Source organism: Diabrotica virgifera, chromosome 3 (genome assembly GCF_917563875.1).
Source record: "Diabrotica virgifera virgifera chromosome 3, PGI_DIABVI_V3a".
Taxonomy (NCBI): Eukaryota; Metazoa; Arthropoda; class Insecta; order Coleoptera; family Chrysomelidae; genus Diabrotica; species Diabrotica virgifera.
Genome location: NC_065445.1, coordinates 257,168,950 through 257,182,063, shown reverse-complemented (window position 1 = coordinate 257,182,063; position 13,114 = coordinate 257,168,950). Strand labels below are relative to the sequence as shown.

Genomic DNA, 13,114 nt, shown 5'->3' with positions numbered 1-13,114 from the left:
CTTGTTTTCAGTACATCTGATGTTATACCTAAATTATGAAATTTAAATAAATTTTAACCTGTAATTTATATTGTAAATATGTATTCTCAACTTTAGATTAGATTGTATTAAACTACCTGTCTGAATCGTTTTTAATACACTACTAGCAAAATCTGACGTACTATCAACAAAATTCATAAAACATAATTTTTTCTGTATAGATCTTTCTTTCTGTATTTGCACAAACCCTTACCTTCAAGAAATAATCAACTCCAACCCCCCTTCTCCTAATTTTGCTCGAAATCATTTCAAAATAAAAATCTATCAAATAAAAATTATCAGTGCACCACGACATCTTTACTATCCGACGTGCTGCCCTGTCGTGTGGGACTCAAAAGTTCTTGTCTATCGCGCTCTCGCTCTCTACCAGGTCTAAATGCTTCTAAAAGGGCTTGCACTCTGTCTTCCGATGGTTCCCATCTCTGGTGGCCCGCAGAATTTTGCAACCAGACGATGACGGTGGCATGAACTGAACGAACGTTCATCTCTGATCTAAAAATTCAAGAAATATTAATCACAAGTTTAATAATTATTGAGATGTTCAATTTTCAAATGTGACAAATAATCTTATATGTTTCGCTGTATCATTTCGATAATTTTCACCCTCAATTTTAAATTATTGTTTAAGCCAACCCTGAATAATAGTTCCTAGTGCCTAGTTTTATCCCCGTCTAGTTGTATTCTTACCCAAATACAGACATTTGTGAACTGCAAACGAAAATTCTCCTTCTCTTGAATGTCGACCGACGCAGGCGACGGTTCTCTTCACTGATTTCTCAACTTGAAGGCAAAAAACGTGGTGAAAGCACCGCGACTATCGAAATTACGATACCACTACAAACGGTAAATAAACAATACCAGTAATAACTTTTTTATTCGAACGGTCGGCTAGAGATACGTTCTGACTATTTGAAGAATCAATCTGAATGTTATTTTTCTTAAGAAAATCTTTTCCCTTGGATCCTACTACAGTTGTGGAACATCCTGAATCTAACAAAAGTGTAAAGGGTTGTGAGAAAATCTGGACTTACAAATAAGGTCTATTATCAAATGGTTTTGAAACAATCACTGGAGATAATGTTTGTTGTTTAAAGAAATTGTTTACAGTGTTAAGCCATTTGGACCAATCAGAAACGCTAAAAATTTTTGAAGACTTGTAGTGGCCACAAAACACGTAGGTATGTTCGGATTTTGCCTTTTGATTTATAACACGCCCACCGAACTTGGGGGTGTTCTTTTGAACAATTTGGACATGTGGGTATAGTAACAATATCTTTACCACACTGAAAGCAAAAAATGCATGCAACTTTGTCGACATGCCGCAAAATGCAACTTTGTCGACATTCATTAAAAATGTGTCTTTGTTTTCGACAATTATAGCAAACAACCGTTTTAGATTTATTTTGAAAATTTTTAACTGCAGGTTTTGTCTCAGAGTTTTTAGAATTGTTCACAGGGGAGCGAAATTCAGAATTCGTAAAATTTGTTTTTCCAAAATGTTATCAGTAGTAATTGCACGAGAGCTCTAAAATTATCGATTTGTTTCTCGAGTGACACTTTGACAGTTTTAATTTCACGACCCGAAGGGGAGTGAAATTATGTTAAAGTGTCACGAGGGCAACAAGTCGATAATAATTTTAGAGATCGAATGCAATTCGCTGAGATTATTTCATGAATGAAACTGTCTTTTTAAATCATTTTAACTAATATTTTATTGATATCTTCACCTGATTATTTGCTAAACCTGTTTCTTGGTGTTCTCTGTGACAAGGTGTAAAACATTGTCATTGATGTCATTGAATGTTCATTTTTGCGTAGTAACGAAGGACATCTGACGTAATGCTTGACGACGGGATGTTATCAAAAATTATCGCTGTAATTTTTATTTCTGTAGCTTTCTATTGGTCAGAATCTCCTATGAATGAAATAATCCTAAATTATACTATACTTACTTGCTTAGTACGTGTTGAAATCCATGTCTGAATTCGTGCTCGTACGCCGGTACGATCACTTGTCTCCTTTTAAACTGGCTCGTTTCGAGCCTCTGCAACGCAACGGGAGTGGGTTCCCTGTAATCGGGCATTAAAACTATAAAACTTAAAGGTTCCGGACTGTCGCTTAATAACCGTTCCATGTGGTCCACGGACGCTTCCATTAGTTCTTCGCAGTAAGGAGGGTTCGCTTCGAATGAGCCCGAAACTGCCTTCAGCTTGAGGAATGAACTAAAATGTAAATTAAACATTTAAAAATCGTGCGAATAAACGGTTCAGTTTGTTTCTAAATGGACATACAATGTTATGAAATTGATCAAAGGTCAAAAGGCTTCGACAGAAAGAGAAGAAAAAAACTAATGCATTAGTACAGTTAACACTATACAAGTGAAGTGATCTGTGCTAAGAGATTGAAGAGATTCAATTTCCTTACTACCTATAATTTCGAAGCTATACGAGTAGCTATTGCTGAACAGGCTGAAACCTCTCTTAGACGTTCAGACTCTAATTCCATCACACCAGTTTGGATTTCGAGGAAGTCAACTATCGACCAAGTCCATAGAATAACGAATATAATAGAGAAGTCACTAGAACAAAAGAAGGTTTGCTCCGCTGTCTTCATCGATGTGGCGCAAGACTTTGATAAAATATGGCATGAAGGACTAAATACAAATTAAGCAAGATTTTGCCAAGACAATACACATAATTATTGGTATCTTATTATATCCTCTTCTTATATTAGGCCTCTTGGCCCGTTCTTAACCGATTTTGAGCTTGTATTCGTAGCTGTGATGTTGACTCGTCACCTTTTAAAGGGCCTTCCTAATGGTCTCTTGCCTGTTGGCTTCGAATCCCTGGCTATACGGGCTATTCTCTCGCTGTCCATTCTCGTCACATGCTGATTCCACTCTCGTCTTCTCTGTCTTCCACACCGTAATATGTCTTGTATGTTACAGAGATCTCTTATTCTGTCGTTCGGATTCTGTCTCTCAGTATTTTCCCAGTTATTGACCTCAACGTTCTCATTTCTGATGTTCTCAGTATCCTCTTGGTTTCTGCTGTGTCACATCTGGTTTCTATCGCGTCTTACACATGATTTATAGGGCTTTTCATCGATTGTCATTTGTTTCGAGCTTGTGTCATATTTTGTATAATCTGTGTATAATATTAATATACACGGACTATACGACATATGACAGAAGCTCGAAACAAATGACGCAAAAGCCTCATATCTTTATTTCTCCAAATAACATCCCTCAGACATCCTGACACGTAATTGCCTTTTTATGCTTGCTTTCGGACGCTCTCTTTAACATCTCCATAACTACATATTTCGACTCCCAGATATTGAAATCTCGAGAACTGTTCAATTAGTTCGTTGTTAATTACTAATTTGCGTCTTATGGGTGCACTTATTATATCAGATAGAGTTTTTAGGGTTAAGCAAGAAGAAGCCTACTCGGAACTAAAAGCAATCGATGCAGGTGTACCATAAAGTTGTGTGATAGGACAGTTCTGTACCTATTATGCACTAGTGATATCCCTGAATTAGATCATAACACAATAGCTACCTTTTCTGAAGACCATGACGCAGCAGCAAGAAAACTACAAGTCTCTTACAACAGACCTAACAACTGGACTAAATGCTGGCGAATTAAATTAAACGAAATGAAGCTCTGATGAAGCTTCATGAGTGTCAACCATGACAACCATTGAACAACAAGCAAAAAATGTCAATCTAGATCTCTGACGTAGATAATGACGTGCAACGGTATCTACAGGGTGATTGATTAGTAGGGTAAAGCTCAATAGCTCCGCTATAGTAATAGATAGCAATAAAAGTTAATAACAAAAATTTTAGCCACCTTTGAGCTTCACATTACAAAATTAGTTAGAATGTTACAGGGTGTTCTATAACACAGTGGCAGACCTAACTTATGTTTTTTTTTTAAATAGAACACCCTATATTTTATTTTATATTCGATATCCTGTTAACTTCTCCATCACAAAAATATAAAGGTTTGTAATGTTATACAGGGTATTTACAAAGTTATAACCAATTTTGTATGAAAATCGTAACAAGTTCAACTCCCTGTATAAATAAAAATAAGCACAACAGCAATGGTTTATTAATGCCATATTTTTTTATTTATTGTCAAAATTTTTAAGAATTATTGATATTGCTAATTTTCTTTATATCAAATACAGGGTGAGTCAAAACGCAAGTACATTATTTTCTCAGTAATGTTAAATGGAATACCCTGTATTTTATATCATTATTGAAAAGTAACATTAACGTACTTTAATTTTTATATAACATTCCCTATGCCCAAATTTATTAGTTTTCGAGATATTTTCATTTTTCAGAGCAAATTATTTTAGGTGTTTAAATTTATTTAAATTTTAAGTAAGCCATGACTGAATTGAATATTACCGATTATCAATCCAGTAATCAATGTAACACTGTAGCAAATAAATAAATAAAAATAATTTATTAGTAATACATTTTACAAACAAAAACACAACCACTACATGCAACATTTTTAAAACAATTAAAAACTATCTTTTTATGTAAATGCAACAAATAAACAAAGAAAATTAGTAATAAATTTTTCAAAAAAAAAACACACAAACACAAAATACAATATTTTGTGAAGACAATTAAACACTAATTTTGTATGTAAATGTAACAATGTAACAAATAAAGAACGAAACATAATTTATCAGTAATAAATTTTGCAAAAAAACATGTTTGAAAAAATTAGAAGCTACTTTTAATAAAATATTTTTAATATTTAATTACATAAGGTGTTCAAAATTATCTCCTAACACATTTATGTACGCCTAAAAACGATCATTGAATGAGCTACTTACTCTACGGAGCATTTGTAAATTAACACATCGAAATACACTTTGTATTCTATTTTTCATCTCATCCCTTGTTGTTGGAGGTATTTTATAAACTTCATTATTAACGTAATCCCAAAAAAATCAGTCCAGTTTATTCAATTCTGGTGATTTGGGTGGCCACGCTACTGGTCCATTGAAAAATGAAAATATCTTGAAAACTAATAAATTTAGACATAGGGAATGTTATCTAAAAATTAAAGTACGGTAATGGTACTTTTCAATAGTGATATAAAATACAGGGTGTTCCATTTAAAATTACTGAGAAAATAATGTACTTGCGTTTTGACTCACCCTGTATTTGATATAAAGAAAATTAGCAATATCGACCATTCTTGAAAATTTTGACAATACGTTAAAAAATATGGCATTAATAAACCATTGTTGTTTTGCTTATTTTTATTTATACAGGGAGTTGAACTTGTTACGATTTTCATATAAAATTGGTTATAACTTTGTAAATACCCTGTATAACATAACAAACCTTTATATTTTTGTGATGGAGAAGTTAACAGGATTTCGAATTTAAAATAAAATATAGGGTGTTCCATTTAAAAAAACGTAAGTTTGGTCTGCCACTGTGTTATCGAACACCCTGTAACATTCTAACTAATTTTGTAATGTGAAGCTCAAAGGTGGCTAAAATTTTTGTTATTAACTTTTATTGCTATCTATTACTATAGCGGAGCTATTGAGCTTTACCCTACTAATCAATCACCCTGTATATTATACGGACTGTATAAGCATCATACTTGTAATATTCTGAAAAAAATTATAAATCATTCTCGTGATAAACTCTAAAAAATACGTAAAAATCAAAATTTTCAGGGCAGTTATTTTTACTAGAAAAATGAAACGCTACAAGGTGAGTTTGATATAAATTTTTCCTATAATATTAATCTTAGTGTGTTTAATTGTAAAACAACAACGGAAACCTTTCAGAAAAATACATTTTAACTAACTTTATTTATAATAATCTATACTCACCCCCTACTTCCGAAATAAGAATCACAATCGGCGAACGCCGAACAGTACTGTCTAAAATAACAATTTAGAGGTGATGCAAAACATTCGAAGGTGACACCAAAGGCTCTGTTGAGACACTCAAAGACTGTAACCGGCAGACTCTGTTGCGTGTCTTGAACATCAGCATTGGCGGTGTTAGGTGACGGGTTGACACCTAGAAACGTGGCATATCTCTTTAGTACCACCCAAACTCGAGGGATGAATAGGTCGAATTTTCTGTCGTCGAAGCAACTATGCCTATAGAGATGTTCCTATAAAAAAAAATAATAACATAAAATGGCAGTTTATATGAATAGAGAGACTTATTTTATTCCATAAAGTCGTGAAATAAGATAAGAGTTTGGTCAATACAGTGCCGAAACAAAATCGATAAAAAAGTGAATACATCAGGTTCATTATTATTTTAATTTTACAAATTAATACTTTGTCATATTACTCTTATAGTCGATGACAAACTGCATTTTCTTGGGCATGGATTAAGCAAGGTTCAAGAAATATTCTCCTTCCAGTCACCCACAACATCTTCAATTCCTTTTTCAGCTGATTTATGTTGTTCGGATGACTCTCTTGAACCTTATTTTTCATAATCAACTATTCTAAATGGGAAATAAGCCACAATTTAACTAAAAAATAGTTTTATTAACGTTTCGACGCCCAAATCGGATGTCGTTGCCAAAATACAAAATATTACTAAATTAAACAAAAATGTTGTTACTTAGTAAAAAATTCTAATAATCCATCCAATCTGACTCATTGTATCGGCAATTCAGACATACATTATACATTTTAAAGTAGAAGACTTTAAAATGATATTGCCAATATTTATGAGTTGCTTATTTTTCATAATATTCCAGGAGTTCTCGATGGGATTAAGGTCGGGCGAGTTACCCGGCCATTCCAATACGTTGATCTTGTGATCATTCAAGGACTTTATCACTGTCTTGGCCTTGTGAGCAGTAGCGCCACCGTGCATAAAGAAGTCACATTCGTGAATTTTCCAAAAATCCAATACATGTTGTTTTAGAACAGTCACATAGTTATGTCAAAATAAACGGTTTTATTTTGATTCAATTCGAGTCTCTTGCCATCCTCTGACACCGTGTTTCTGGGTCAACCCGTTATCAAAGAGGCTTCGCAAGAAGACTGATTTGAATCAAAACACACCGAGAGGTTGGTGTGGAGTAGGTATGGTTAGACTGAACTCTAACGGGGAATGATGAAATGAATGTCGACGACGATTCACGCAAGCTGTAAGCCCAGATATATAAATATCAAACGGACGACGCTTGCCAGTCCGAAACGTCCTCATTTTTGTACTCGTATACTGAGTAATGTGTAACAACAAAATAAACGGTTTTGTTTTTATTCAAATCGAGTCTCTTGCCATCCTCTGACATCGTGTTTCTTGATTTTGGTGAGTTTTGATTCAGATAAGTATTCTTGCGAAGCCTTTATCAGCATCTTCGATACTGAACGTCCCTTGCTGATATTTTTTACAAAAAGCTAATGTTTTTTCATTGCTTTTGTAAGCAAGGACTTCTTCGCAGCTCATCGACTTGGCAATGCTAATTATTTCTCAAGCCGGTGACGAATCGGTCTTGTTGAAACGTTCTGAAGCAGATCATGATATTTATTTTTGAGTTCGGTGGCACTTACCGCAGTAACAGACGAGCCACTCTGCAGCGCTACTGAGTGGAGCCACAAAGTGGCTTAGACAGGCGATTTTGAGGCGCCAATGATTTTGTAATGGACGCCACTAACAGCGAGAATCGGCGATAGTGGCTAGCCACTGTCGCTCGTCTGGAATGGCACGTTTTATTTAGATAAGAATTCACGGCTAATCATCGGAAGCTACTTTATGACGCCACAGAGTAGTTCTGCAAAGAGGTTCGTCTGTTTCTGGGGATATGGAAGGGTTTAATTTGATGATGGTGTCAGTCCTGGATAATGAGTTTTTAGAAGAATCAGAACCATTTTTTCCTTCCGGGATAGTTCCTGAAGGCAAGGACGCAGTCGAAAATAAGCTTGACCTTAACTACTCGCACAAAGCCCACTGTATGTACAGTACAAACGTGGAGAACAAACTAAAGAAACTAAGCTGTCAATAAATGACATTATTCCCATCGTTATTCCCTCCCCCCTCAAACTTAAACAAGCGCTGACAGAACGCATGCATTTTTTCTTAGAATTTAGTTATTTATTTGGCAATGTAAAGATTTTTGTCTTCGCTGTAAAGTTGGGATTAAAAGAAAACACAATTTAAGTATCCGATATTATTAACATTATTCATCCAACCAATGCAGTTGATGCTATAAATTCCTATCTTATGAAGGTGCTTTGTAATGCGATTATGGTTGCATTTCAATCGGGTTATTAATGAAGAATGTATTTTGATACATTATCTCTATTTACGCGATAAGCGGTATTCGATGGTAAACATTTAAAAGCGGGATATTCTATATGGACATATTTCATTCGAACAAAAAAATGGGGTACAATAGGCACTGAAGTGACTGAAGACTAGAGCGAAGCTTTATACTATCTGTATTTTTAAAATGTAAATATTATTTTTAAAATTGAATAAAGTAATTTTATTATTAACGAAAATAAAATACAAGCGACCAGAATATACAGAAGAAAAAAAGAGAGGCTTTGAAAAAAACAAGTACAATAAGTCCTAGAACATAATAACAGACACGAGAGCAGAAAAGTCTATAAAAGAATAAAAGAACGCACACAGTCATTTAGACCAAAACTGACAATTTGCAAATACAAGGACGGAGAACTACTAACAGAGAAACAAAAAATTATAATGAGATGGAAAGAATACTTTGAGGAAAACCTAAATGCAGACAATGGAAATGATCAAAACGAGACAATATATTTTATGGCGGAGCAGCACATTGAAAATCCGAGTTATGAAGAAGTAGTTCAAATAATAAAGAAACCAAAAAACAGTAAAGCGCCAGGAATGGATGGAGTTTCGGCAGAATTGTTGAAATATGGAGGACCCGAACTCTGGAGAAGAATCTATTACCTGATAAAGTTGGTATGGACCAAGGAGCAAATGCCGGATGAATGGGCAGTTGGTCTTATACAGCCAATACATAAAAAAGGAGATAAGAGGGAATGCCAGAATTACAGACCAATTAAATTGCTAAATGTAATATACAAAATCCTTTCAACCATGCTGTTCAACCTAGTTCTTGAAGCAGTCATCAGAAAAACCAATGTAACGGCCATATAAACACCAAGACAGTACAAATTACTGCATACGCAGACGATGTAGCCATTATTAGTAGAAGCAAGACACGACTAATGGAGACGTTCAAGGAAATTGATCCTGAAGTACAAAAAAGAGGGCTTAAAATAAACGAAACAAAAACTAAGTACATGACTATCAAAAGAACACCTGAGATTGAAAATAATTTAACAAGAGACAACTATACTATTGAACGTGTGGATGCCTTCACATATCTGGGCACAGAAATCAATCAGAAGAATTCCGTAAGTAGCGAAATTAATGCACGTATTTTCAGTGGAAATCGTACATACTATGCTAATAAAAGATTGATGACATCGAAATTATTAGACAAAAGAACCAAAATGACTATCTAAAGAACTTATTAGACCTGATAGAACTGATTAGACCCGTAGTAACTTATGGTTGTGAAACCTGGGTAATGACGAAAAAAGATGAAGCCCAACTCAGGACATTTGAGAGAAAGATACTGAGAAAAGTATATGGCCCGGTGCAAGAGGAAGACGGCACATGGAGAATCAGGAGAAACGACGAGGTTAATGAACTGAATGAAGGGTATGACATTGTAAGATTTGTGAAAAGTCAAAGACTGTCATGGCTGGGACATGTTCAGCGACAAGAAGACATGACAACGACAAAGAAGATGTGACAGTGGAAGCCGGTAGGAAGGCGGAAAAAAGAAAGGCCCAGAACGAGATTGTTGGATGTCGTGGAAGACGACCTGAAAACCATGAATATAAGACAATGGAGGAGAAGGGCCCAAGAGAGATCTGAATGGAAGGACATAGCCAGACATGCAAAGACCCATCCAGGGTTATGATGCCAAAAGAAGAAGAATAAGAAGAAGAAATATTATTTTTAAAATTTAATTTTATTTAAGTTAAGTAATTTTATTATTTATTTACTGTGAAGGCTAAATAAAAACTGGATGAGAGCAGCCCAAGATAGACGGAGTTGAAATCACGAGGAGGAGGTCTATGTTCAGCAGCATGGATTTTTGAGGCTAGATGATGATTATTATTTTTAATTAATTCTGCGGCATTTTTACCTCGCATTTAACCTGTACTAAACCACATAATAATCAGCCGTGTGATGGATGACTGAAGTTATCTTTAAGGTTTGAGTTAAAGTTAAGATAACTATCAGGAATAACGATCCCATAACTATTTTGGTAAAACTCGGTGTGATGTATGCGTCACCGTTATGAGATAGTTATTTCTTCAACGTTATATTGAGTAAAAAAGAGAATCTTATGCTTGAAGTAACAAAGAGAATCTTATGTAGAAATAGTACAAGTTGGGTTGGAGTACTCAAAGCTTGAAGTAACAAAGAGAATCTTATGTAGAAATAGTACAAGTTGGGTTGGAGTGAGAGCGAGATATTGTTAGGAACATGGTACAAGATGGGTAGATGACCGTAAAATAAAACCCGTCGTCGGCCACCGTCGATGACCGAACAGCAAACAGCTGTTTAGGTTCGGTAATGTTTCAAACGGTAGATAGAAACAGGGTTGCCAGATTGGTGTATTTTCCCACAATTTTGGGGTAATTTGAAAGCGTCTATTGAAATTTTTCTAAGCAGAAATTGTAGTGGGATTTTTTGGGGGCGAAAAATTATGGATTTTAAGGGGTCATGGTAAATTAAATTTGCGAATGTATATAGAACTGTATATTATACTCCCATATAATCGAAGACGATAGGAACTATGAATTATTTCCAGGGCTCTCGTTGATAAGTAATATAATTTTGGTTTACTGTTCTCTTCATTTGAATACTAATTTATTAAAATGCGGCAAAAATTTAAATTTGGGGTATTTGAGCTTCAATCTGAGGGAATTTCAGTTTCTAAGTGGGGGATTTATAAAATATCATCTGGCAACTCTGGATAAAAAGCTCAGTAGGTAGGTACTTAAAATAAAATTTCAACTTATATCTCTCGATTTGATTTTTGTATAATCTATTCTTAATTATTCACCGCTTTTGTATTCAGTCGATCATTTCTAGGACATAATTAGAATCACGGTGACAGATACAATAATGATTAAGATAAAAAAAAAAGATCAAGGCAGGTTTTGTTTATATTTGATTCAGAGTTGGACCACCATCTCCATATGGCTATTTCAGCATCCTTATGCCTCATCGGTGAAGCTCAGAATATCTCACAATAATGATTATTAGGAGGAAGACAAATCCACAGACATAAAAATTATAATAAATATATTTACCTACTAAAAACAGCGCTACATAACTTAAAAGATGTAGCGACTAATACCATACTGTCGGTGTGCGCATGCGCCAGGGAATGTAAAAGTTCACCCTCGTGCCTAAAGAAGTATAACTTCAAAAAAGTAAATTTTGTATATGTAGTTCAAGCTTTTAAATCCGATCCCTATAGTTTTTGAACAAATTATAACAAATCCCGTCAAATTACACATTTATGCTCGTATTTATTATTTTAGATACCTACTTACCAATTTATTTAAATGGGTACTATTAATCGCTAACGTATCTCCATGATATCTAAGCACCACCTGGTCCCTATCTGGCAAATAATCTACAACGGGCAATCTAGGGCAGCCTATGGCAAATTGTACGGGGTAACACCAAACTTTCCTCGTCGTATGCATTGACATGTTTTGGGGAAGCTCCATGCCGTGTTCTTTTAACATGTTGTTAGACTTCTCTCTAATCTTTTTCGCGTATTCTACAGAGAGGTTGTACATTTTAAGGCAGATTCCTTCTACAGACGATTTAACCTATGAGAAAAGGTAAGATTAGTTATTTGGGTGCAATATTTTACAAAATATTAGATAATGAAAAAAGTGTGCGATATGGTTCTTCTCAAAGCCTTCTTCTAGTCGTAACGTATTGTTGCGTTTTAGACATACTAACACTGAAATGATTGCGTGAATTTGAGACAAATCTGACAGCTGCCAAGATTATATTTAGCCCCACGTGCACTTACTATAAAATTAAAGTGGTATTTTATTGCCATTTGACTTAAAAAACAAAACCTTAGTTATTTAAAAGTATTTTAGGAAAATAAATAATAGTTAATCAAATTTCAATAACACAGGGAATATTAACAACAACAGATTAGGATGCAGAAAAGCCCAGAAAACTTGATTTTTAAAGTGTCGACTAAATGTGTTGACAGGTCTACGATCATTGCATCAGTTGTGGTGGTTTACGTTACGGGACCAATCCCTTGACTTAGTCGATCGCGTAGTATTAGGCATATTTGGGGCTTGAACTTTCTATATGTGGCATAGCGTCTTTATTGTAGCATAGTCGAATGAAATCGAAAGAAGAAATTAAAAAAGACTTTCTGACGAAATATATAATATACACACTTAAATCCTATGAAATAAAAAATCGTTTCTTACCGTTTCTGTTAAATGCGGTTGGCACTGCTGTTTTAAATGCGCCAGCCTGTCCTGGAAATCGTCATATGTGGCACCCACTGTTTTTCTCAACCATTGAAAGGTTTCGTCAACATTCCATTTCACCACCTTTCGGCTTTCAGCTTCGGCATTGCGAGATTCCATGATTTTCTTGGCGGCTTCAGCATACCTAATTCAAATTGATTAATTATTACGCTATTTATAACTTTTGTGAAGATAATTTATATGTACAGTGGAACCCCGATAAGTCGGCCCCCGATAACCCGGAAGTCCGACTAACCCAGACCGATTTTCATCAGATAAACATTTTGATTTTCAGTACATTTATATTTTGACAACGACACCAGATTTGGGCGTCGAAACGGTAATAAAATTATTTTTTTCAATTCAATTGTGGCTTATTTCCCATCAAAATAGTTAATTATCAGGTAAACATTAATGTATGTAATATAATATTTGAGAGATAATTTGTATTTGTGTAATTT

At 34.7% G+C, this 13,114-nt stretch overlaps 1 protein-coding gene across 1 annotated transcript in view; it reads right to left on the bottom strand.

Moving 5' to 3' along the window:
- LOC126882405 (mRNA (2'-O-methyladenosine-N(6)-)-methyltransferase) overlaps nucleotides 1-13,114 on the bottom strand; it is a 77,381-nt gene that overhangs the window by 40,244 nt on the left and 24,023 nt on the right. The window contains exons 5-9 of the mRNA XM_050647342.1: nucleotides 12,612-12,798; nucleotides 11,697-11,981; nucleotides 5,925-6,214; nucleotides 1,992-2,261; nucleotides 233-531 (exon numbers count right to left, since the gene is read on the bottom strand). Coding sequence (XP_050503299.1) covers nucleotides 318-531; nucleotides 1,992-2,261; nucleotides 5,925-6,214; nucleotides 11,697-11,981; nucleotides 12,612-12,798 — 1,246 coding nt within the window. The 3' untranslated portion in view covers nucleotides 233-317. The remainder of the gene's footprint in view (nucleotides 1-232; nucleotides 532-1,991; nucleotides 2,262-5,924; nucleotides 6,215-11,696; nucleotides 11,982-12,611; nucleotides 12,799-13,114) is intronic.